The sequence below is a fragment of the Phyllobates terribilis genome, unplaced genomic scaffold, assembly GCF_046119375.1.
Source record: "Phyllobates terribilis strain yellow unplaced genomic scaffold, ASM4611937v1 Scaffold_8__6_contigs__length_399053987, whole genome shotgun sequence".
Taxonomy (NCBI): Eukaryota; Metazoa; Chordata; class Amphibia; order Anura; family Dendrobatidae; genus Phyllobates; species Phyllobates terribilis.
In genome coordinates this window covers 175,897,340-175,923,529 of record NW_027362768.1, presented here as the reverse complement: position 1 = coordinate 175,923,529, position 26,190 = coordinate 175,897,340, and the positions used below count along the sequence as shown (strand labels likewise).

The following is a 26,190-nucleotide window of genomic DNA, read 5'->3' as shown; positions in this document are numbered from 1 at the left end:
GGTTTACAGCACCTGACATTTCCAGGAGGAACAACAGAGGATCAGCACAACACAAAATTCATGGCATTAATATTCCGTAAAGCATTTATTATATCAGCCATGTCGGAAGGACATTATTTACAGACAGAAAGTTCTTCTCATAGATGTGAAGTGGAATTTCCCATCCAGGACAGGAAGCTTCACTGCACAGGACAGCGGGAAGGTCTGCGCCGCGCACAAAATACAACCTGCAGCAAGATTGCCGCTCGCTTTATCAACGCAAAGTAAACAACGGCCGATGCCCGCACCGCGCCGGGACGGGCGGACAAAAGGCAGACGGCACTAAACCAACACTAAGACTTTCCCACTATTGAAAAACACTCGGATAATTCACTGGAGAGAACTTAATCCCTTTAAACAGACCGTACTGAATGGATTATCAGCCGAAAAGCCTGTAAATCTGGACTAAATTAGACGAAGAGGGATCAGCAGACACATGATAGATAGATAGATAGATAGATAGATAGATAGATAGATATACAGATAGATAGATAGATAGATAGATAGATAGATAGATAGATAGACAGATAGATATATAAGATAGATAGATAGATAGATAGATAGATAGATAGATAATAGATAGATAATATAGATAGATAATATATTATAGGTAGATAATAGATAGATGATAGATAATAGAAAATAAATAGATAATAGATAGATGATAGATAATAGATGGTATATAATAGATAGATAGATAATAGACAATAGATAGATGATAGATAATAGATAGATACTAGATCATATATAGATTATAGATAGATAATATAGACAATAGATTATAGATAGATAACAGATAGATAGTTTGAAAGGCCTCACAGACAGCTATCCCGTTGTCATGTATATACACTGCTCAAAAAAACAAAGGGAACACTGAAATAACACATCCTAGATCTGAATGAATGAAATCTTCTCATTGAATACTTTGTTCTGTATAAAGTTGAATGTGCTGACAACAAAATCACACAAAAATCATCAATGGAAATCACATTTATTAACCAATGGAGGCCTGGATTTGAAGTCACCCCCAAAATTAAAGTGGAAAAACAAACTACAGGCTGATCCAACTTCGATGTAATGTCCTTAAAACAAGCCAAAATGAGGCTCAGTATTGTGTGTGGCCTCCACGTGCCTGTATGACCTCCCTACAACGCCTGGGCATGCTCCTGATGAGGCTGAGTATTGTGTGTGGCCTCCACGTGCCTGTATGACCTCCCTACAACGCCTGGGCATGCTCCTGATGAGGCTCAGTATTGTGTGTGGCCTCCACGTGCCTGTATGACCTCCCTACAACGCCTGGACATGCTCCTGATGAGGCTCAGTATTGTGTGTGGCCTCCACGTGCCTGTATGACCTCCCTACAATGCCTGGGCATGCTCCTGATGAGGTTGCGGATGGTCTCCTGTGGGATCTCCTCCCAGACCTGGACTAAAGCATCCGCCAACTTCTGGACAGTCTGTGGTACAACGTGACATTGGTGGATGGAGCGAGACATAATGTCCCAGATGTGCTCAATCGGATTCAGGTCTGGGGAACAGACGGGCCAGTCCATAGCTTCAATGCCTTCATCTTGCAGGAACTGCTGACACACTCCAGCCACATGAGGTCTGGCATTGTCCTGCATTAGGAGGAACCCAGGGCCAACCGCACCAGCGTATTGTCTCACAAGGGGTCTGAGGATCTCACCTCGGTACCTAATAGCAGTCAGGCTACCTCTGGTGAGCGCATGGAGGGCTGTGCGACCCTCTAAAGAAATGCCACCCCACACCATTACTGACCCAATGCCAAACCGGTCATGAAGGATGTTGCAGGCAGCAGATCGCTCTCCATGGTGTCTCCAGATTCTGTCTTGTTTGTCACATGAGCTCAGTGTGAACCGGCTTTCATCTGTGAAGAGCACAGGGCGCCAGTGGCGACTTTGCCAATCTTGGTGTTCTGTTGCAAATGCCAAGCGTCCTGAACGGTGTTGGGCTGTGAGCACAACCCCCATCTGTGGACGTCGGGCCCTCATACCACCCTCATGGAGTCGGTTTCTAACCGTTTGTGCAGACACATGCACATTTGTGGCCTGCTGGAGGTCATTTTGCAGGGCTCTGGCAGTGCTCCTCCTGTTCCTCCTTGCACAAAGGCGGAGGTAGCGGTCCTGCTGCTGGGTTGTTGCCCTCCTATGGCCCCCTCCACGTCTCCTGGTATCTGCTCCATGCTCTGGACACTACACTGACAGACACAGCTACCCTTCTTGCCCCAGCTCGCACTGATGTGCCATCCTGGATGAACTGCACTACCTGAGCAACTTCTGTGGGTTGTACTTTAGACATCGCCTCATGCTACTGTACCTCTAGGGGTGAGAGCAATGGCAAAATGAAAAAGTGACCAAAACAACAGCCAAAAAGGATGAGAACAGAGAAATGGTCTGTGGTCACCACCTGCAGAATCGCTCCTTTATAGGGGTATCTTGCTAATTGCCGATCATTTCTACCATTATTTCCACCTTTCTGTTCCATTTGCACAACAGCAGGGGAAATTGATTCACAATCAGTGTTGCTTCATAACTGGACAGGTAGATTTCACAGAAGTGCTATTGACTTGGAGTTACATTGTGTTAAGTGTTCCCTTTATTTTTTGAGCAGTGTATTTACAAAGAAAAGCAGGCAGCACTCCAAAAAATAGTGAAAAAAGAGGACTTTATTAACCCATCTGGTGTGGCAACGTTTCGGCTGTGAACAGTCTTCCAAGCCTTGAGAAAGGCTGTTCACAGCCGAAACATTGCCACACCAGATGGGTTAATAAAGTCCTCTTTTTTCACTATTTTTTTGGAGTGCTGCCTGCTTTTCTTAGGAAATAGATAGATGATAGATAGATAATAGATAGATGATAGATAATAGATAGATGATAGATAATAGATAGATGGATAGACGCACCATCTAACTCATATATCTTATAGATGCCCGCACGGCCGCACTGTATTATTGTATTTGCTGAATTCTTTCTATTTCTATAGGTATTTCTTGTATATTCTTAATGTCCTGGGCACATGGTGGTCGGGGCTGGTACAGATTTGGTCCCCGCTGAGGCCGATTCTTCCGGAACGTGGGGAAAACTCCACTGAAAAACGAGTAAATATTCACAGGACGGATGAACCTGCCCAGATTGTGTACCCTCTTAAATTGTCACGTATAAAAAATATCCCGGCGGTAAAGAAATGGCCGCTCAGCCTCCCTGACGCTGGTGGTCTGAGATGACGGGACACTCTCATGTGACTCGGCAGCAGAGGGCCAGCACGTTGTAAGGTAGTGTGAATCGGATCCAGTGATGGCGGCCGGAGCCGGGGACCCCAGAGGTAGTTGCCTTTTCATAGGCCGGGAGGTTTCTGGCTGCCTAGAAATCCTTACAATGGCCGCTGTCCAGGGATTTCTATGGTTACTATGGCAACAGAGCACAACATGGCAGACATGTATGGAGAATTGAAGGCTTGAATTCACTTATAATTTTAGTTTTTGGGTTTTTTTTTTATATAAAAAATGTAATTGATCAGCAATTAAGGGTGAGGGCATTATTGATTGATTGCAGCCACTTCTCACTCACAGGGAAGTGACAGTACCGTGACAGAAACCACATGATTTTTAGGACACATTTCTGATTCACCATTACTGTTACATGGAAAGCGTTCCCTATGTGCCACAAATGTCAGATTTCCGCACTTTAGAGTCCATATTACAACCTCCTCCAGTTTTAGCTAGCACAACTTCAATCACCACAGAACTCTATGGTATTTATCCCCCCAACAGCACTTTCACAGGAGATATGAGGTATTACACGTCTCCTATCACAATCAATGAGGTGTTGTCATAATGTAGGAACGTCCTGGGTCCTCCAGAGTGAAACATGCTCTTTGTAATCACCTAAGTTGGGAGACAATCCCTTTAATTCCTTCATGAATGGCAATTTTTCCATCTACATATCCATACGAGGGCTTGATTTTTTGTAGTTTTGAACGACACCGTTCACTTTATCATATAAAGGCAAAAAATTGAATTGAAAAATAAAACCCAATTCCGCCATTGTTTTTTTATTTATTTATTTTTATTTTGTTCTTACGGCGTTCATTGTGCGGCAAAAAGGACCTGGCAATAGGATTCAGCGTGATTATAGCGGCTAAAAAAAATTCAGAAATTAAAAAAAAAAATCTGAGACCCATAATTATTATTTTTATTATTATTCTGCTGATGGAGCTGTGTTATGGCTCTTTTTTTTGCTGAGTGATTTATAGTTTTTATTGATGCTATTTTGGGGTATGTATACAACATTTTAATTGCTTTTTAGAGGGAGGTGCGGCGATTCATTTTTTTTCATTTTTCTTCTCTTTACGGTATTTACTATATTGGTTTCATCATATGAAAAGGTTTGATTAAGGACTAACTAACCTGAATTTCCAGGGTATGAGCGGAGTTCAACTTTAAGGGGATGACCACAAAAGTTCAGTTCGCCGCCTGGGTGAAACTCTGCCTACCCACAGAGGGCCAGAGCACCGTCTGGCTGCATCCTAAGGCTATGCTCACACTGAGGTTTTTGTTTTTTTTTTAAGTTTTTTTTTTTTTTAGCTGATCCTCACCAAATTCATCCTCCAAAACTCTTGAAAAAATGATTAGGGTATGTGAACACGACGTCTTTTTCATGTAGCTCCACTTCGTAACCCACCTGAAAAAGCACTAAAGAAAGGCAAAAATGAATGAACGAGCACTGCAATGTAAAAACAACTCACTGTTCACATATTCAAACTTTGAGCTTTTTTTTTAAGTTTTCAAAGCCACAGAAAAAAGTCGCCTGGACAGGCGCCAAAGAAGTTGCTTCAGAAAAAACACTGCTAAAGTATCTGAGATTAAAAGATGTTGTGTGCACATGCCATAAGTGTGTGTTCACACTTAGTCTTTTTGCTGAAGTTTTTGAGAAGTTTTGAGTAGTTTGAGGAGGATTAGGAGAACTTCAGGTTCAGTTTCTGCAAAAACAACGCTTAAAAAAACTTAGTGTGAACATACCCTTATTCTTTTCTATGGGAAATGCACTTTGAGGAATTTTTTTAGCTTTTTTTTCATGAAGAGGTTTTGAAAAAACGCTTGAAGGAAAATAAAAAGTTCATATACTTCTTTGAAAAGGATCCTGATGGAAACCTCTCCAAACTAGGCAGTGTCCAATTAAAAGTATGCAAAAAAAACTGTTCCAAAACTCTTGAAAACCACTTGAGGAAATGCATCAGTAAAAGAAAAACTCCCTAAAAGTAGCGTTTTCTTTAAGTGGTTTTAGTTTGAAAAACTCGTGGTTTTTGAGCTCTGCAAAAAAAACTCTGTGTGAACATAGCTTTAATGTCACTAATAATACAATTTCTGTTTTGCTAACCCTTTTGTCACCCACCCAACCCAAGATCCAAAAATCTTCAGCACAGTCTTGCCCTTTACTCCTTGACTTGGATTCTGCAAATAATATCGTTCTTTTCATTCCGTCCATCCTGCAATTCTGCAGAAACCACTTTCTCCCGGCCCCGGACGGCCAAACCTCAGCCTGATCTAATTTGCGATTTAAATGTTATTCATAAGAAAATGTGAGATTTGAAAATGTTATATTTTCTCATTCAAAACTGCAGGAAATCTTCTGTGATAGAGTAGAGTGGATCGCAGACGTGTCAGGAGCGCGGTGCAGATTGCTCCGTGCGTTTTCCCACATAAAATCTCTTCCAAAGGGAAGACGGGAGGGTGCAGAGGATTTGGTTTCTTGACGGTAATGATTTCTGACATGGAAACAGAACGGCACAAAAGCTCAGACATGATATCATATTAAAGACCGTGTCCTGTATGGACGATGCGCTTGGCAGTGTCGGCCGCGGAACAATAGAGAACGGAAAAATAAAAATGTACAATAGGATCTTTTAAGAAAACCATAAACTGCCTAAGGCATTTGAGGAAAAGAAAAAGACGTCCCAATATACGGGGATCATCGCCCCTAATTGGTAACGCCTCAAAAAGGTCAAGTGCTTTTACTACTTCGCTCTCCAATGTCGCCATCTGCAAAAATACTTTGGTTGGCAAAGATCCGCGAGGTGATTAGTAATGTATCATTCATAGGAATTCTCAGGCAGACCTCTCTATATATTTGGAATAGAGTCTTAATGGAACAGACTAGTATGAGAATGGTGAATATATTGCTCTGCTTGCTGTCAGTGAATATGGATACCTATAGAGAGGGAACTTTACCAGCAGATAAAGTTGAGCAAAAAGTTGATAGTCTATGGCTGCCAGGACCAGAGCCCGGGGAACCTCCTCCTATACCATTCCTGGCACCTCTTCTGATTAGAAGGCCTGGGGCGACGTCATGATGACATGGCGCCGGGCCTTCTAATAGGAAGAGGCTCTGGGGGAGGATTCGCACATTGGTAGTCCATGGCCGGTGGACCAGGGTCCTGCAAAGTTTTTTGCAAATCGTTTTGCTCAACTCTAACAACAGAAGCTTTGTTTGTAGCCAAACTAGAAAATATTTTTTTTAAACACTGTTGACTTCAAACTGATACATTTTGCCTGCACTGATACATTGAAGCAAACTGAAAACTAGGCTAGAGATCCAAAGCAGAATTTGGTCATTTTTTCATGGGCAACTAGAAAATCTTCTGTAGGATGTCACAAATGCTCTCCTATCCTAAAACTTTGTTACAACGTATTAGTTCGGAGTCCATAGAAAATGATCTAGACTGGATCCAATTGTGGCCTCTACAAAAAAAAAATGTTTGAGTTCACTTTTTACAGCAAGCAGAAATCTTAAAAAAATAGTTATTCTCTTCTATTTCCTCTGTCTCCCAATTTCCTGCTTAACAGGGGGCAGTCCCAATGATTGACAGTTCGGACCAGTTGCAGAGCAGTGCGGCTGGTCCAAATGGTGCGCTTTCCCGGGCTTCAAGCAAACGGAAGTTGCCTTTGCAGGAGCACTGAAGAGCTTGTAAGCGCTGCATTTCTTGCCTACGAGACCGACCACTTTTGATAGACTGCAGAGGTGGCCAATAACCAAGGCTACAAGCTGTAAACTATAGTATTAAAAAGTAGTTCTGTTTTTGAGAACAGAGAGAATTTTTAATATGAAGTAATAAACTTTCAAAACATTTTTGATGTTTTCTAAACTCTACAAATAATTATTTGTCCCCAGGAATACGATCCGCAGCAAATTTCTCTCTATGGCCTTTTGTTGCCCCGACCCTACAGCCTTGGAAAACAACACGCCTTTGGGAAGAGAATGTAGAAGGCTCAGTAATAACTAGGAAGGGTCCCAGGATCTCTGCTGGGTCATGTAATAACGTCTTAATGATAAAAGGCTTTGTGTCTGTGCTTAATAAGGACATTAACTCATTAAGGGATCTGTATTCCCAGAGCTGCCTACGTCCTCGTACTTAGGAGTTTCCTGTAATTTTGATTTTTCTTAAAACAGTGCTTTTAGGCACAGGCTCAGCTTGTAAAATAATAGATTACATGCTATGTGTAATTCTGCAGCTGCAGTTATTCATTTACCGGAGACAATGCTACACACCCACGTACTATAGCCGTACTGTGCCTTTAAACATCATAAAACCACTATTTCAGCACAATTATGGTTTCAGAGATTGCCAATAAGAGAGGATGTGCTGTAAAATTCCAGAATATACTGTATTAATCCCTTTCTCAGATTATAAATTATATAAATTGTTACAGAACACTGCCACCTAGAGGCCATTTCATAGTGAAATTTTCATAAATTTCAACATTGGAGTAGAGGAGTTTTTTTCTACCTATTTGCTAGGTTACCTGTTGTCAATATAAAGCTTTTCTTTCATTCACATTATAGCATATAGTAATCCTAACATTATATGACTAGAATAATAGCGCCCCCTAGAATGGCCTACTGAAGAACATCAAGTGCAGTCCTGACCATTGGCAAACATAAAGTATCCTTTGTTTAAGCTATTATAGGTAAGGGGGAATACACTTTTCTTTTGAGCTGTCATTGGCACGTCTACAAAGGAAAAATGAAACCCACAAGTTTATTATATGCTGTATAATAGTTCTAAAACAAGATAATAAGCATGTCCTTAAAATATAAATATGATCTGTGAAATATTAAGTAAATCCTCATCAAAATTAAAGAAAAGCTCCAAGTAAAACTGATACAATGTGTTCTGCCTATTGCAGGATCCTCGGGGGCGGGGCATAACAGATAAATGTTCTCATTGGTGCTGTTTCAATCCTTGTGTCATGCACCTTCCCCCTCAGAACTTTTTTCTAGATAAAATCTGTTTATTATTTTGGAGTTGTCCTGTGATTTACCTTTATTTGTTCAGGTAACCAATTAAATATCCCTTAAAGGTTAACAGAGGATTTCAACCTTTGACCTTTTTACTGCCAATATTTTTAGGGGGTTATTGGTTTAACAATAGTCACTTATAGTATACCTGTCTTTTTTTTTCAGAATAAACTATCAGGTGTGTACGTGAAGAATAACACAATTTCTGGCCATCATAAGACTTGTGCCTTAATTTTTTTTTCTCTGCAGACGCTTATCTCTAATTTTCAGCTGTCTCTGAGCTAGTGAATGGAGAATAGCCACTATGATATCTCTCAGCACACAGAGAAAAGATGGATTCCCGCTCTCCTGTCTCTATGTAGCACAGGTTCTGAAGCAGCATAGACAGTATACAGAAGTACTTAGCATGGTAGAAAGTAATCCAGCTCTGGGGTGAGATAAACATTGGCTATAAAGTAGCAGCATGGAGAAGATTGTACTGCAGTACTCAGCATTGTAGCTGTGAATCCAGCTATGGAGTGAGATAAACATTGACTAGAAAGCCACAGCATGGACAATAATATACAGCAGCACTAAGCAGTGTAGCTGTGAATACAAAACTCTGCAGTGAGATAAACATTGGCTAGAAACAGCAGCATTAAGAACATTACACAGCAGTACTGAGCAGTGTAGTTGTGAATCCAGCTCTGGAGTGAGCTAATTATTGGCTAGAAAATAGCAGCATGGAGAAGATTATACAGCAGACATGAGCAGTGTAGCTGAGAATCCAGCTCTGGGGTGAGATAAACATTGGTTAGAAGGCAGGAGTGTGAATAATATTATACAACAGTACTGAGCAGTGTAGTTGTGAATCCAGCTCTGGAGTGAGATAAACACTTACTAGAAAGCAGCAGCATGGAGAACATACAGCAGTACTTATCTGTGAAGCTGTGAATCTAGCTCCACCCTCCTCCTACTCCTGCTCCATGCCTTTCTATAGGAAGCCGTAATCTGATCTCTCAGTTAGCTGGCAGTCCATCTTATCATAAGAGTGAATGATGAGTTCAAGAGATGAGGGGAGGAGAAAAAAAATGGCTGGCAAAGCAAAATTCTCTGATAAGATGTATTACAAAGTGTCTTATACTGTATTTGTACTATTGATTCATGGAGTGGCCCATTAAGTAGTCAGCCCATTGTCTTCAGTCACCATTCCAAAAACCCGGCTAGATGACAACATTAGAACCAAGTTTTCTATTATACTTTGACAACTGACCTATCAGTACTTGTAGTCCGCCACCGTTGCCAAAACCCCGACCTAGCGCCATCAGGCCAACCTAAAGCCAACATCGAGATCTCATAAGGTGAACACAAAATACTATTGTGCTTTTCGTTTTGCAAATGTAATTTTGAGGCGACGCAGGAGTTTATTTTTACAGTTTGCGGGTAACTTCAGGTCCATTTAAGTGGAAAAACAGAGCAGGACGGGCAGGGAGTAAGACACAACATAGGACAGGGAAACATAGCGGCCGACTCCGCACATAAAGGGGAGAATTGTTCTGTCTCGAGTCTTTGTTTATTTAGTAAGATTTGACTTGCGGCGAGTAAAATGTGTTGCTTTCTTTCAGTCTGTGTTATAAGATGCATGGCAGTCGTCAGCCGGTTCAAGAGGAACGTGCCAGATCTGCTTCATTCTCAGGACCACGGCCGCTGCCACAATCCACAGAAGAATCCCGGAGTGAGCGTAGCCGCCATACACTGCTGCCAGTGGAGACGTGACCCCATATTGTCCTGATTGATAATGCTGATATTCACACACAGAGGCTTTGATGCATTTTCTGCCTCCACTGCAATAAATAAATCTTTGCAGGGCATGGGAAATGATAGCATCTTTCTAGAATGAAAAGTTCGGCAACTTTCTCATATATTTAGTACTTCAATTCCTTACTATTCTTAAGATCTCCGCTTGCTGGCATTCTTAAAAGGAAGCAATTATCAGAAAAAGTCCTATTGTTTCAGGATTACCATTGCTATAGCTGGCAGACCTATTAACAAGCGTTTTTGTAGAGTTTCCGCGGTGTAATAACCGCCGCAAAAACGCATCAAAAACGCATCGTGCGCACATAGCCTATCAGGTTTTTGAGTTCATTTTTTTTTCGGTAATGTTTGTCATTTCCATATCACAATCTTTATTTAAAATAAAGACTAGAAATCTTGCTATTTTCTTGCTTTTATAGAGTCTAACTTCCTGATTGTTCAGGAAATCCACTTGGACATTAAGGCCCCGTCACACTTAACGACGCTGCAACGATCTCGACAAAGATACGACCTGTCAGGGATCGTTGCTGCGTCGCTATGTGGTCGCTGGTGAGCTGTCAAACAGGCAGGCTCACCAACGATCAGGGGAGCAGCGACATCGTGGAAAGAATCTTTCCACGATGTCCTGTTCCTGGTTACCAGCCCGCTGAAGCAGGAGCAGGCTGGTAACCATGATAAACATAGGGTTACTAGGGGCACACGCGCACCTAGTAACCCGTTGTTTATCATGGTTACCACTCTGCTACAGTGAGCGGGAGGTTACCGCTCACTTTAGCAGGCTCGCAACCATGATAAACAACGGGTTACTAGGTGCGCGTGTGCCCCTAGTAACCCGATGTTTATCATGGTTACCAGCCTGATCTCTGCTCCCGCTGGTCACACACAGCGATGTGTGCTGACCAGCGGGAGGGCAACGACCAAAAAATGGTCCAGGACACTTTGCAGCGATCAGCGACCTCACAGCAGGGGCCTGATCGCAGCAAAGTGTCACACATAGCGACATCGCTGGTGAGGTCGCTGTTGCGTCACCAAAACCGTGACACAGCAGCGATCTTGCTAGCGATCTCGCTATGTGAGACGGGGGCTTTAGTAGTAATGACAAAAAACCAACCCTAGCCCTAGCTTTTGTATTGAATCATCTAATGAGCGTGTACAAAGGTCATTGTGAAGGGAGGGGGGGTGAGCTGTGACATCACCTATTGTGATTGGTGGATCCTGTGTTATATACTGTATATAGAGGTGTTGTCAGCAATTGTACAGGAGGTGTCTATTAATGTATCTCCTTTTTTGATATCAAAAATATATTATATAAAATAATCATATTCATTCGTATTTAATCAGTACTTTTATTAAATCACAGCAAGCAGAAAAGTGATAGTATCTTTAAAAATTCTTCATTATGCCCATAAAAACATTTAAAACCCTTCCGGGCAATGTGGTATATATATATATAGCCTAAGACATATAAATAGCCATAAGTCTCAATGGTTATACACATAAGAATATAGAAGGTTACACGTTAGATGTCTTGAATCAAAGCAATAATTAATTAGAAATATAGAGGGTCACAGATCAAGTGTCCCAAATCAGAACAATAATTAGATCATCATACCACATATAGATTCATTTTAAACAAAGAAATCCTTCTAAGTTTTTTTAAAAGTTAGGTTGTATACATCATAATATTCTATACACTGTTTAGTCAACAAATATATACCATGGTAGAGATCAGTTAATTATATTTGATAGAACATTGTCTGATCAACCATATAGATTGCCACACTGTCCTGCATCCCAATGCAGTGCTATATTAAGCATTTATATACCATAGCAAATAGTTAGCATATTATATTCAGGTATATAGTAGACATATTATATTCAGATAGAACATTGTATTACCAACCATGTGCCATGTTAAAGGCTACCACATTATCCAGCACCCCAACGCGCGTGTCACGTATATTGCTTCCTCAGGGGGTGAGCTGTGACATCACCTATTGTGATTGGTGGATCCTGTGTTATCTACTGTATATAGAGGTGTTATCAGTTATTCTACAGGAGGATGAGGAGGTGAGCTGTGACATCACCTATCGTGAATGTTGGATCCTGTGTTATATACTGTATATAGAGGTGTTATCAGTCATTGTACAAGAGGAGGAGGTGAGCTGTGACATCACCTATTGTGAATGGTGGATCCTGTGCTATTTACTGTATATACAGTGGGTACGGAAAGTATTCAAACCCCTTTAAATTTTTCACTCTTTGTTTCATTGCAGCCATTTGGTAAATTCTAAAAAGTTCATTTTTTTTTCTCATTAAAGTACACTCTGCACCCCATCTGGACTGAAAAAAACAGAAATGTAGAAATTTTTGCAAATTTATTAAAAAAGAAAAACTGAAATATCACATGGTCATAAGTATTCAGACCCTTTGCTCAGACACTCATATTTAAGTCACATGCTGTCCATTTCCTTGTGATCCTCCTTGAGATGGTTCTACTCCTTCATTGGAGTCCAGCTGTGTTTAATTAAACTGATATGACTTGATTTGGAAAGGCACACACCTGCCTATATAAGACCTCACAGCTCACAGTGCATGTCAGACCAAATGAGAGCTCAAAGAACTGCCCAAGGAGCTCAGAGACAGAATTGTGGCAAGGCACAGATCTGGTCAAGGTTATAAAAGAATTTCTGCATTACTCAAGGTTCCTAAGAGCACAGTGGCCTCCATAATCCTTAAATGGAAGAAGTTTGGGACCACCAGAAGTCTTCCTAGACCTGGCCGTCCAGCCAAACTGAGCAATAGTGGGAGAAGAGCCTTGGTGAGAGAGGTAAAGAAGAACCCCAAGACCACTGTGGCTGAGCTCCAGAGATGCAGTAGGGAGATGGGAGAAAATTCTACAAAGTCAACTATCACTGCAGCAATCCATCAGTTGGGCCCTTATGGCAGAGTGGCCCGACGGAAGCCTCTCCTCAGTGCAAGACATATGAAAGCCCGCATAGAATTTGTTCAAAAACATAGGAAGGACTCCCAGACTATGAGAAATAAGATTCTCTGGTCTGATGAGACAAAGATAGAACTTTTTGGTGATAACTCTAAGCGGTATGTGTGGAGAAAACCAGGCACTGCTCATCACCTGCCCAATACAATCCCAACAGTGAAACATGGTGGTGGCAGCATCATGCTATGGGGGTGTTTTTCAGATGTAGGGACAGGACGACTGGTTGCAATTGAAGGAAACATGAATGAGGCCAAGTACAGAGATATCCTGGATGAAAACCTCTTCAAGAGTACTCTGGACCTCAAACTTGGCGGAAGGTTCACCTTCCAACAAGACAATGACCCTAAGCACACAGCTACAATAACAAAGGAGTGGCTTCAGAACAACTGTGTGACCATTCCTGACTGGCCCAGCCAGAGCCCTGACCTAAACCCAATTGAGCATCTCTGGAGAGACCTGAAAATGGCTGTCCACCAACGTTCACCATCCAACCTGAAGGAACTGGAGAGGATCTGCAAGGAAGAATGGCAGAGGATCCCCAAATCCAGGTGTGAAAAACGTGTTGCATCATTCCTAAGAAGACTCATGGCTGTACTAGCTCAAAAGGGGGCTTCTACTCAATACTGAGCAAAGGGTCTGAATACTTATGACCATGTGATATTTCAGTTTTTCTTTTTTAATAAATTTGCAAAAAGTTCTACATTTCTGTTTTTTTTTCAGTCAAGATGGGGTGCAGAGTGGACTTTAATGAGAAAAAAAAATGAACTTTTTAGAATTTACCAAATAACTGCAATGAAACAAAGAGTGAAAAATATAAAGGGGTCTGAATACTTTCCGTACCCACTGTAGAGGTGTTATCAGTTAGTGTGCAGGAGGGGGTGAGCTGTGACATCACCTCACTGCACCTCGCCAGAAACGTTACTTCCTCCAGGGGCTGCGCATATTTCTGCCATCATTTACATCACTTTAATTTGTCCGGCTTCTCCTCAGCCCATCTGTCCCACCCCAGCTCCTCTCATTTTGGCAGGGCCGGCCAGGACCTGCATATGAACGCCAAAAGTCACACAGAAAATGTTTGCACAACTTTACATTGCAGAAAAATGTTGCTACCTTTGAAGGTGTTTTACACCAGAATTCTGATGAAAACACTTTGATGAATTGGAGCCATAGAGTCCAAACACCAGAACCAAAAAGGGGCAAAAAAATACCACCGCACTGCTCTCATCTGCAAGGCACGGCTTTGCAACTTTGGGGTGGTGGGCTACATATGGTGGTTGCCATCGGCATGGCAGCATCGGCACAAAGAGGCAACTCACATCACTGGGTTATCATTTTTACGTAGTCGAAAAAGTGGTGACAGGTGACAACAATATGAAGACTGCAGACAGCCATTTGGACACTTCTATAACAGAAAAGCCTTGTAGCAGCGGCACATCCTATTTCAGGTGGTGTCCCCCACACTATGATGTACAGATGTAGAATGGAGGCAATTATCTGTTTTATTGCCGTCTGGCTTTAGGCAGAGTTCTATGTGCAATATATGTGTACACCGACCCCCCCCCCCCCCCACCCCACCCTGATTATCAGCAGGTATTAATGAGCGATAATTAACTGTGACTCTTTATCTGATATTTACTCAACCCAACTAAACCTCATTAAATTAGATTAGGCTGAGAGCAGACGCAGGGCCCCATCCGTGCAAACAGCCCAGTCTGGTGACGACCCAACCCCGAGGTGTCACATTAAGCCATGTCCATCACCATTCACAGCTCAGCCCTGGGAACCGTCTTGGTTCTTTGCATTATATTTATTGCTGCACTATGACATCAATCAGAATTATGCACCATAAAAAGAAACGATTCACTAAACCTTTATTTGTTTTCAATTTTTAAACTGGAAATGTAATTTGAACACATTTTGTAATAGGGTCAATCGCTCTCACTTCATGGAGAAAATCGGTGCTAAAGTGGATAGATCCGTACTCCGAACCTGGAGTACGTGTCTCCCAGCTGTGAGTGCTGGGGGAGCAGGAGTCTGCACACTGTAACTGCACCGTGGTCTTCTCTATCCGCTGTTACGCTCGCGCCCGGACTGACTGGCGTGAGCGTGATTAGTGATCCCACTGGACCATGAACCAAGGAGTGCCTGGAGGGGCGTAACTAAGTATCAACTCGGTCCGACCAAGGTCACACGGCGGCTCAGTCGACTCTGTGAACCAGGGAGGAACCGAGCAGAGGGACGAGGTGCTACTCCAGGTCAGACCCCGGTCACAGCTGTTGACCCACACCGGGGAATGCAGGAACAGGCAGGTTAGGCTGGTATACAGACAGGTGGGTACTGGCTGGCACAGCTGGTATGAAGACAGGTGGGTATTGGCAGACATGGCTGGTATGCAGACAGGTGGGCACTGGCAGGCACGGCTGGTATGCAGACAGGCGGGTACTGGCAGGTAGGAACGCAGGTAGGATAGGGACCAGTTCAGACTGGGACACAGGAACGGAGCCACAGGTGCAGTGGACAGCAGAGCAGAGCCGAACCGCAGATGCGGTGAACAAGCAGAGCGCCGACCGGTGAGCAAACAGAGCAAGGCGAAACCGCAGATGCGGTGAACAAGCAGAGCGTAGCAAAACTGCAGGTGCGGTGAGCAAGCAGAGCGTAGCAAAACCGCAGGTGCGGAGAACAAGCAGAGCGGAGCAAAACCGCAGGTGCGGTGAGCAAGCAGAGCGGAGCAAAACCGCAGGCACGGTGAACAAGCAGAGCTAAGCAAAACCGCAGGCGCGGTAAACAAGCAGAGCGGAGCAAAACCGCCGGAGCGGTGAACAAGCAGAGCGGAGCAAAACCGCCGGAGTGGTGAACAAGCAGAGCGGAGCTGCAAGTGCGGTGAACGAGCAGAGTGGAACCGCGGGTGCGGTCAACAAGCAGAGCAGAACAGACCAGAAGGTGCAGGCAGACAGGACAGGGCTCTGTTCACATGGAACAGACTGGAAAATACAGGAAGATGGTTAGAACACAGGAGGTAGATACGGAGGAAGGGAAAGGGGACAAGCAGAACCAGATACACACAAGGTACTTACAATGAAGTAGTGAGTGGACACAAAACTCACAAACAGAAGTACAGAGACAAAGAGTTGGAGTTAGGTGCAGGTTCAGACACTGCAGGAAAAGGGAAGGTTCGGACATAGAGACAAACAGGTAACGGGCTAGGACACTGTTCAGACAGGAACTGAACCGGGAACAAGATACAGGAACGAGCCTGGGAACTCAGCCCCCAGGGTGGCGGAAACAGACTAGAAGTCAGAGATACAGGTAGCGGCCCTGGGTACTCGGCCCCCAGGGTGGCGGAAACAGACTAGAAGTCACAGGTACAGGTAGAGGCCCTGGGTACTCAGCCCCCAGGGAGGCGGAAACAGACTAGAGTCAGGACAGGACCTGGCAGCTCACAGTTGCACAGAACAGACTGTAAGAAAGTGTTGCTCAGGCACCTCCTACTGGGTGGAGGGGATTTAAGTATCCAGTGACTCACAGCAATAGGCTGGGGATGCATTAGGACTGTGCACACAGTAGCTATAAGAAACAAGCAGAAAGACGCGCCGACGCCCTAAGCAATCAGACAAGAGACATGGACAGAGCAGGTACTGGAGCAAAGAGTGCAGCATGGACTGACAGGTAAGATTGCGGTCTTGCATGGTGGGAGGTGGTGCACCATGCAAGCACACCGCCAGGGATTTTACATCCGCCCCTGTCAGCAGGACCACAGCCTGCCTGCTTGAGTTCCCTACTGGCGCTAAGGGATCCTCGATCTTGCTCTCATCATGACTGTCTTCACATAATTTTGAGAGAGACAAAGAGGCAGTACTATCTGTGACCATATCAACTGTATAGAGAGACAGAGAGGCAAAATTATCAGAACCTACATCATTTATATAAAAGTCAGGTAGGCAGTACTATCTGTATCTACATCATTTATGTAGAGTGACAAGGAGGCAGTACTATCTGTGCCTACATAATTTACATACAGAGACAGCAAGTAAGTACTATCTGTAGCTTCATAATTAATTCAGAGAGACAGGAAGGTAATACTATCTGCACCTAAATAATTAATATAGAGAGACAGGAAGGAAGCACTACCATACATAATTCATTTATAATGAGAGACAGGGAGGCAGTAGTATCTGTGCCTACATCATTTTTTTTTTTAAATAGAGAGACAAGAAGGAAGTATTATCTGTATTTACACCATTTATTCATAGAGAAAGGAAGGCAGTACTATCTGTAACTACATTTGTTCAGAGAGACAGTGAAATTTGTACCTAAATAATTTACATAGAGAGACAGGGAGGCAGTACTTTCTGTACCTAATTCATTTATATAGAGAGACAGAGAGGCAGTACTATCTGTGCCTACATCATTTACATAGAGAGACAGGAAGGAAGTGCCAGCTAGATCTACATCATTTTTATAGAGAGACGGGGAGGTGGTACTATCTGTGCCTACATCATTGATATAGAGAAAATGGACAGTAGTACTATCTAAAACTTCACAATTTATATAAGAAAAACAAGGAGTTGGTAGTATCTGTGCCTATGTCCTTTATAGAGAGGTAGTGCTTTATGTGCCTATGTAATTTATATAAAGACTTCATCACTCACAGGAAGAAGCAGGAAGGCAGTACTTTCTGTCATTTACAGAGTAACAGTACTATCCATGTACCTACTTCATTTACAGGAAGAGACAAGGAGACAGCACTATCTGTGCCTCATATGTATTGCACTTAGAAGGTGACCAACACATACCAGTGAAACCTTAGTATGGAGCAGGTGGTCACCCAGCACACGGGCAGGGGGTGCGATATCGCCACCATCATCTATAAAGATACAACTAATAGCAGCGCACCGGAGACATCTCCAATATCGGGGCGATAATACGATATGTGGGAATAATACACCCAATAAATATTTGCTGAGGGGTTTGGATTTTCCTAATTTTCCTGCTCTGCACAGTGGCAGTGACCGGTCCTCACCGCCTTGTTAGGGGTCAGCTTCTGCAATTAATCCAGATATCGGAGGGCGACTTATTACTAAGGATACGGCCATTAATCAGGCGCTTAAACAAAGGTCATTGGTCAGAAGTGGGCAGATAAGCGGCGGCGCCGCTGTGTGTCCTCCATTCACACAGTATCTGCCCAGATAACTTATCTTCTAAAGAAGAAGAAACTGCAATTTCTTCAAAAAATCCCAAATACAGGAAAAAAAATTAAAAAGTAGCCGGCAGAGCAGCAGGTATATAGTGCGGCCGCCATCAATCACCGGGTGTATGCTTTACCCTGACGTCTCCTAAACAGCGGGATTAGCGCAGCCATACAACTTAGCACATGGACAATCCCATAACATAAATTCTGCCCTATGTTTAGGAATGAGGGGGGCAGTGTGGGGGCACGGTGGGGGGGCGCAGATGTTATATAAAAGATCAATTGCCAAGATCCGGTCTGGGAGGCGCCCTAGGTTATATGTCTCTGGGTAAAAACCATTACAGCACCGGCACAGGCTATCGGAGGCTTCTCCAAAATTGCCGCCCTGCGGTTATCTGGGCGCGGAGGATGTGACCACCTCTGCAGCAGTGGACATGGCATCACGAGCAGCAAATGAGAACATACTTTTTAAAAAACTGATTGGCAAAGTTGCCGTCAGTATTCGGACCCCCGAAATCTAATGAATGAATGCAGGGTTACGCACTGATCTACGTTTGGGGGCACTTGGCAAAACACTTTGGGGCACTTTTAGTGGTGTTACTTTGCTCTAATACAATTATTTTTTTGGGGGGGTCACTATGTGGTCACTTGTAAAGTCAAGAAAACTTTGGGAGAATTATACTAGAAAAGTTATTTTGGGGACACTGTTGTTCCTATTACAATGGACACTCTGTTGGCACTAAGGGGGCAATCGGCAAAAAAAATATCTGTGGGGACACTAGTGCACACTTTGGGGGCAAACTAGATGGAAATATTATCTGGGGGGCACTAAGTGGAAACTTATTGTTGGGGACACACTGCCTGAGACTATGGGGACACTCCATTTTGGGGGCACACAAAGTAAATAAACACTTCTAGGTACTATAGGGGCATTCTGGTTGGATTAGGTGGGCACTGACTGAGGGCAATCTCTTCTGAACAAAATTATTTTTGGATGGCACTATCGGGGATACTATCTATTTGGCAAGTTAATTTGGGAGGCACTAATGCTTAGCACCATTATTGCTGGGGCCAATACAGGGGCGGACATATAATTGGTGCCACCTGTGCAGTATTACAGGGGCCCAACAGGTAAGGGGGCCACTACCACCTGCAGCCAGCAGGTCCTGTCACAGACACAAAGAGGGGCCCGTGGACTGTTCTTGCACAGGGGCCCTCTTTCTTCTGGGTCCACCATTGGGCTACTATTTGTGCCACTATCTGCATGGTAATATTATTTTGGGGTGGCTATAGGTTTATGTCTCCAGCATGGGATTTGGGGGCGCTGGGTGGCACTCAGGACAGAGTATTTGGGGTGACATCTGGGTGAAGCAGTTGGGGCACCAGGTTGAGAAGATGCAAAAGTGAGAAATCTAAAGTTTCTGGCCAGAAAACTCTGTTGTGGCTGCCATGATCACCATGCCAGACTGGGCTGAATGTAGAAGAAGGTTTAATGGGCTGGCATGTGTATCAGGCCCCGGGCAGCTGTGCCATGCTCTGTCATCTCATGCAGATTAATGCAACAGCCTTCAAAAGCCGACCCAGCGGGGTCATATCGGCCTCTTTTATGCCTTTTTACCCCCTGTAGGGCCAGAAGAAATGCCTGAGATCTTCCTATTAGTTTTTCCCCAGATCTATGCCAGCCCCATTAACTCCGCATTACAATGGTGTCAACCTTCAGCCCCTCCATCACCCTCCTCATTAACCGCCATCTATCCATGAAGGTTATCTGCCATGTTCCTGCTGACAACCGTCCTGCGCAGGATCCCCACACCTCTATCTGTCTCTGTCACCACTGTTCAGACTGGAGCAGATGAAAAACACATGGACGATTATAAATATCTGCTGCTGTAAGAAGGCGTCTGGGGGCTTGTACCTCCCGGACCCCCAGGACATAGAGACGCTGTGTCTGTCATCATCTGTGTTACAACAAATAACAAATAACCTGCGGAAGACAGATGGGAAAGAAGAAAGTTGTCAGGAAACATGGCGGTCCGAATATCCACCGTATTGGTTTTAAGGGGGCTCGGATATCAGTCGCAACATTGTTACTTATTTCTCATACAGATTGCAACATACTTGATAAACTTGATAAAAAAAAAAAAAAAACGTGGATTCAGAAAAAAACTGAGGCTACAATAGCGGATACAGGAGATCCAGAGTCTCTACCAAAAACTCCATCACTGACTGCACCGGACCAACAGCCGCAGTCCCTCCATCACTCTATAGATTGTAAGCTCTTCAGCCAAGGTGCCGGCCTCACCCAAAAGGTGCAGACTTGTCCTCAGCGCCAGATACATAAATCACACGACACCTTGTAGAACGATTACAGCAATTATAGACATTTTCATTGAATCTCGGAGCCTCAGGGCGTCAATAAGGTCGTAACAAGTTACCGTTTCCACCGCACACATTGCCCACTCCTATATGTGAGTAGCCCCCCACACATGCATTCCCTATCCCATGACTCTTTTATTATAGCACTCATCATTTCTATATGTGATTGACCCCCAACATGCGCAATCCTATATATTATCCCCTAAATACATAGGACTTATCCAGTTCTATGTATCAGTGGCCCCCACTTGTCCTATTATAGAACAGCCCCTCTGTATGTGATTATCAGATGAATGACCCTTATTACACTTATTTATTTATATGAATGACCCAATAAACCTAATCACGACTGCCCCATTTTCTATAGGATAAAATGCTTCTTTATTTGTGCCCCCCCCAACACTCCACTTTTGACACCATCTGCCCAATCATGGCAGCCCTTCCACATGTCCCATCATATGACTGCCCCCTTTACTATAGGATTATACATTTCTATATCAGGGACCCTTCCCCCACCCTCACAAGACAGATCATAACTGACCCCTGTAATATAGGAGAGTTCACGTTTGACCCCATATACCCAAAGCTAACTGCCCCCTTTACTACAGGGGTTATAGATAAGTGACCACATCACATGACTGCCCCTTTTACTATAGGGGTTATAGATAAGTAAGTGACCCCCATCACATGATTATCCCCTTTACTCTAGGGTTATAGATAAGGAATTGACATCCATCATATGGCTGCCCCCTTTACTATAGGGTTATAGATAAGTGACCCCTTCACATGACTACCCCCTTTATTATAGATAAGTGACTCCTTCACGACTGCCCCCTTTACTATAGGGTTATAGAGTAGTGACCCCCATCACATGACTGCCCCATTTACTATAGGGTTATATATAAGTCACCCCTTCACATGACTGCCCCCTTTACTATAGATAAATAAGTGACCCCCCATCACATGACTGCCCCCTTTATTATAGATAAGTGACTCCTTCACGACTGCCCCCTTTACTATAGGGTTATAGAGTAGTGACCCCCATCACATGACTGCCCCCTTTACTATAGGGTTATATATAAGTCATCCCTTCACATGACTGCCCCCTTTACTATAGATAAATAAGTGACCCCCCCCCATCACATGACTGCCCCTTTTACTACTGGGGTTATAGAAAAGTAAGTGACCCCTTCACATGACTGCCCCCTTTACTATAGGGTTATTGATAAGTGACCCCTTCACATGACTGCCCCCTTTATTATAGATAAGTGACCCCATCACATGACTGTCCCCTTTACTATCGGGTTATAGAGAAGTGACCCCCATCATATGACTGCCCTATTTACTATAGGGTTATATATAAGTAAGTGACCCATTCACATGACTGCCCCCTTTACTATAGGGTTATTGATAAGTGACCCCTTCACATGACTGCCCCCTTTATTATAGATAAGTGACCCCATCACATGACTGTCCCCTTTACTATCGGGTTATAGAGAAGTGACCCCCATCATATGACTGCCCTATTTACTATAGGGTTATATATAAGTAAGTGACCCATTCACATGACTGCCCCCTTTACTATAGGGTTATAGATAAGTATGTGACCCCTTTCATGCCAGTGACCAGGCTTCCCCCATCCATGCTCCATCATATGACTGACCCTTGTATGGAGATTTCTAGACACAGACTTAGATGAATCTTTATCCCAGAGCCTGGCATCACAGCAGTCCCCCCCTCCTCCCTGCCATAATTAGGGTGCGGGTCCTACCTTGAGTCCTGTGTCCCCTCATGCCAATGTCCAGCAAAACAATGAGCAGCAGTGAGCACCAGGCGCATCCCCGCCGCTGCCTGCCCGGGTACATCCCTGGGATCCTGCTAGAAATCCTCCTCAGAGCCTGGTTGCGGGTCCCTGATGCCCCTGGGACGCCCCTCTTGGTGAGGGGAGTTTTCAGAGCTCCTGGGGCAGCACAGCTCCTCTCTGCTGATGAAGTGCACGGAGACAGAGATCCCGGAGGCTCTGAGAGGTCGGAGCTGCTGCTACTCTCTGCCTCCTCTGCCTAAACTTTCTCAGCCCCCCTTCACTTGTCACTTTCCAAAACTCTCTGCCGGGCAAACAGCGCAGAACTCAGAGGAGCAAAGCGCGCAGCGCCACCTGGCGGCCGACACCGCTAATGGCATCCTCGGTCCCCGCACACTATAAACAAGTGTTATGTAAACAAATAACAAATGTAACAATCGTGGGAAATGGAAACAATCAGCAAGGAAAGGAAACTGTCATATCTCACAAGTCAGTAACTGTTCATTGTAGGGAGTGTAGTGCTGTGGGTATCTGTAAGCCATATAAAGGGGTTGTCCATACCTAAAGTCATTTTTGAAAAAAAAGTCTAAATAAATCTATAATGCTCCTCAAAGTAGTTTACTGTGTTTATTAGGCTATGTTCACACATGTTGTGTTTTTCAGCGTTTTTTACTGCAGCTTTTTATGCAAATTTTCAGCTGCGTTTTGCAGTATCAGCAAAGTCTTTGAAATACCAGAATTCTCTGTTCACACATCTTGTTTTTGTCGTTGTTGTGTATTTTGTGCCTTGGTTGGGTTTTTGGAAATAGAGCATGTCACTTCTTTCAGCTTTTTTTCAGCCATAGGAAGTAATGAGTGGTGAAATAAACGATGACAAAAAAACGCACCAAAATTTGCATCAGTGTTTTTTCAGAGTTTTTTGATGGCAAAATAAAATTGGGTTCTTTTTTTCACAGAACTTTATGTACATGCATAAATAGAGGCAGAAGGACAGTGAAAAAAATGCGCAAAAAACGCATAAAAAAAGGCAGCAAAACCTGCGTTTTTTGACGCAACTGATTTTCTGTCAGAGATTGGGTTTTGCTGCTGATTTGTGACTCTGAAAAACCCCAACATGTGTGAACATAGCCTTAGAGTTGATAAAAATGATTTGAAGGACCCTGGTCCAGCAGCCATGTCAGTAGAGCACCGCAAACCTCCTCCTACCTGCAACACATCACCTCATCTGATTAGTAGGCCCAGGGTGACGTCATGTGTGCCCCCTAATGATGATGTCATGCCAGAGTTACTGATCAGAAGTGGAGCCAGGGATGCTGGCAAGTAGGAGAAGATTTGCAGGGTTCTGATCTGGCGGACATAGCCAGGTGGGAGACGTCCAGGAGACCACAGGCAGGCAGGAGATATCCAGGAGACCACAGGCAGGTGGGATTTTGGAAACCGCAGGCTGGAGACATCCAGGAGACCACAGGCAGGATGCTGGAAACTGCTGACAGGTGGGAGATGTCCAGAAGACTGCAGACAGGCAGGTGGAATAATGGAAACCGCTGGCAGGCAGGAGACGTCCAGGAGACTGGAGGCAGCAGCTGAGCAGGTCAAGATGTATGGAGCAAGCCAGAGTCTGCCAACACTGAAGCCTTAATACCAGTGTGTCTTGGTGAGCCTTATATAGGCCCGGGCAGATGCTCACATGGGATCACACAGTGCCATCTGCAAAGCCCGACATGGAGCACAACAGAGTCTAGCGGACCGGGGTGAGGGAAGCAAGGCACAGATCCAGGGCAGGTGCGTAACAACTGCGCAGGAGATGTTAGTTATAACGTCCCGTCAACAAGCCAAAGCGGAAGAGAAGTCAGCGCTCCGTCGACAGGAAGCCACAGGAAGGTAGAAAATCAAAAGATAAGAATTAAGTGGAAATTAATTACACCTGTCTGGTCCGAGAAAGCCCCTTTAAGGTTAGATGGTGCTGTATATATATATATATATATATATATATATATATATATTTTTTTTTTTTTTTTTTTATTTAGCCCACTTTTGTTCTACCAAACAGTAGAGTTTTCTTAATCAAGGTTTTGCCATTAAAGGAAACCTGCCAGGACGATCTTACTACTGAAACTAGTGATAAAGCAGTGAGGGTCCTCACTCACACCTGATACAACATTACAGATGATACCTTGAAGTCTACAGACATGACAAAGCTGAGAAATAAAGCTTTGAAGGCAGATGCAATTTAACCTGGATGTGCATTGGGGGCGTACCCATATACTCTTAGAGTGCATCGACACGCCCCCAATGCACGTCCAGGCTTCACAGGTTGATTTCTACCTGGTATGATTTTTATTCTCCTACAGCCTTACCATTAGATTCATTAGTAAAATCCTCCTGACCCCGTTATCTGTGATCAAGGCTTCTCCAGAGAACTGTACCAGAGGGAAAGAAACATGTTTTCTGTCCAAAGATGGTTTGCAAAACATATCGGAGCCAAATTATAGGAAAAGAAAGATTGAATGATTTCCCCATCCCTACACCAAGCTTGTTTTCAGGCAGTAATGGTGTTAGGAATTCCTTAGAAATAGATTGGTTTTTGCAGTTTTAAGTCAGGGAATCACTGCTATACTATGTTAAAATAATACAATATACAAAAGAAATAGTAACTTAAGGTGCCCAAACCATACTGTCAGTCATTAACGAAGATCTGTCACCAGGTTTTACGATATATACTGTATACATTATTGAATAGATCCTGATGAGACTGGTGAACTTACTTTGTAAATCCATGTCTGAAAGGCTTCATGATGCTGATATTAAAATTTAACACTTTATGAGTGAAATGTTTGTTTCACTGGCACTTTAAAAAATAATTATACAGTCATTCCTACATAGTTTTTCAAAGTTAATATACCAGCCTCATCAGGTCTAAGAGGTCTTTTTAACAATGTATGCACTTTATTTTGTGAAATCTGGTACAAGATCCCGTTTAAATAAGGCAATTGAGCAGCATGGTGGCTCAGTGGGTAGCATAAGGTGGCTTTGCAGCGCTGGGGTCCTGGGTTTAAATCCTAATAGGGACGACATCTGACGGAGTTTGTATGTTCTCCCAGTGGTTGCGTGAGTGATTTTTCTCTGGGTTCTCTGGTTTCCTCCCACACTCCAAAGACATACTGATAGATTGTGAGCCCTGATGGGGACAGTGTCCATAATGTCTGTAAAGCGCTGAGGAACTAATTGCTGTGGAATTAATGGCGCTATATAAGCAAAGCACAATAAATAAAATAATAATAAAAAGGTAATTGTAGATGCATCCAAAGCTGCTCCCTTTTCATAGATTTGGGCAGTAAGTGCGGGATCAGGGGCACAAGCATTGCCCCCCCAACCACTGGTAAGAAATGATGTGTCCTATGTAACCGAACAGCAGGTTGCACCTCCGTAAAACTGGCAGTGGATGCACCAACCAAGCAGACAGTATCACCCATGAAAAGCTCAGATACACCAGTTTAGCAAGTGGCATTACAAATGATAGACTTAGATACAAACCTCGTCAAACAATATTACACCTGATAGGATTAGATACACTGGCTCAGCAGACTGTATAGAGTATTTTTGGGGGGATTCTACATGTTATCTGGGTACTATGTGGCGGTATTATGTGGACTGTATATGGCAGTATTATCTCAGTCA

The 26,190-nt window shown here is 43.6% G+C and overlaps 1 protein-coding gene across 1 annotated transcript in view; it reads right to left on the bottom strand.

Annotated features, from left to right (window-relative positions):
- The window catches only part of ROR1 (receptor tyrosine kinase like orphan receptor 1), a 308,028-nt gene extending 285,226 nt beyond the window's left edge, over positions 1 to 22,802 (bottom strand). Inside the window, exon 1 of the mRNA XM_073643816.1 lies at positions 22,483 to 22,802. Within this exon, the coding sequence (XP_073499917.1) occupies positions 22,483 to 22,576 (94 nt within the window). The 5' untranslated portion in view covers positions 22,577 to 22,802. The remainder of the gene's footprint in view (positions 1 to 22,482) is intronic.
- Positions 22,803 to 26,190: the final 3,388 nt, after the last annotated feature.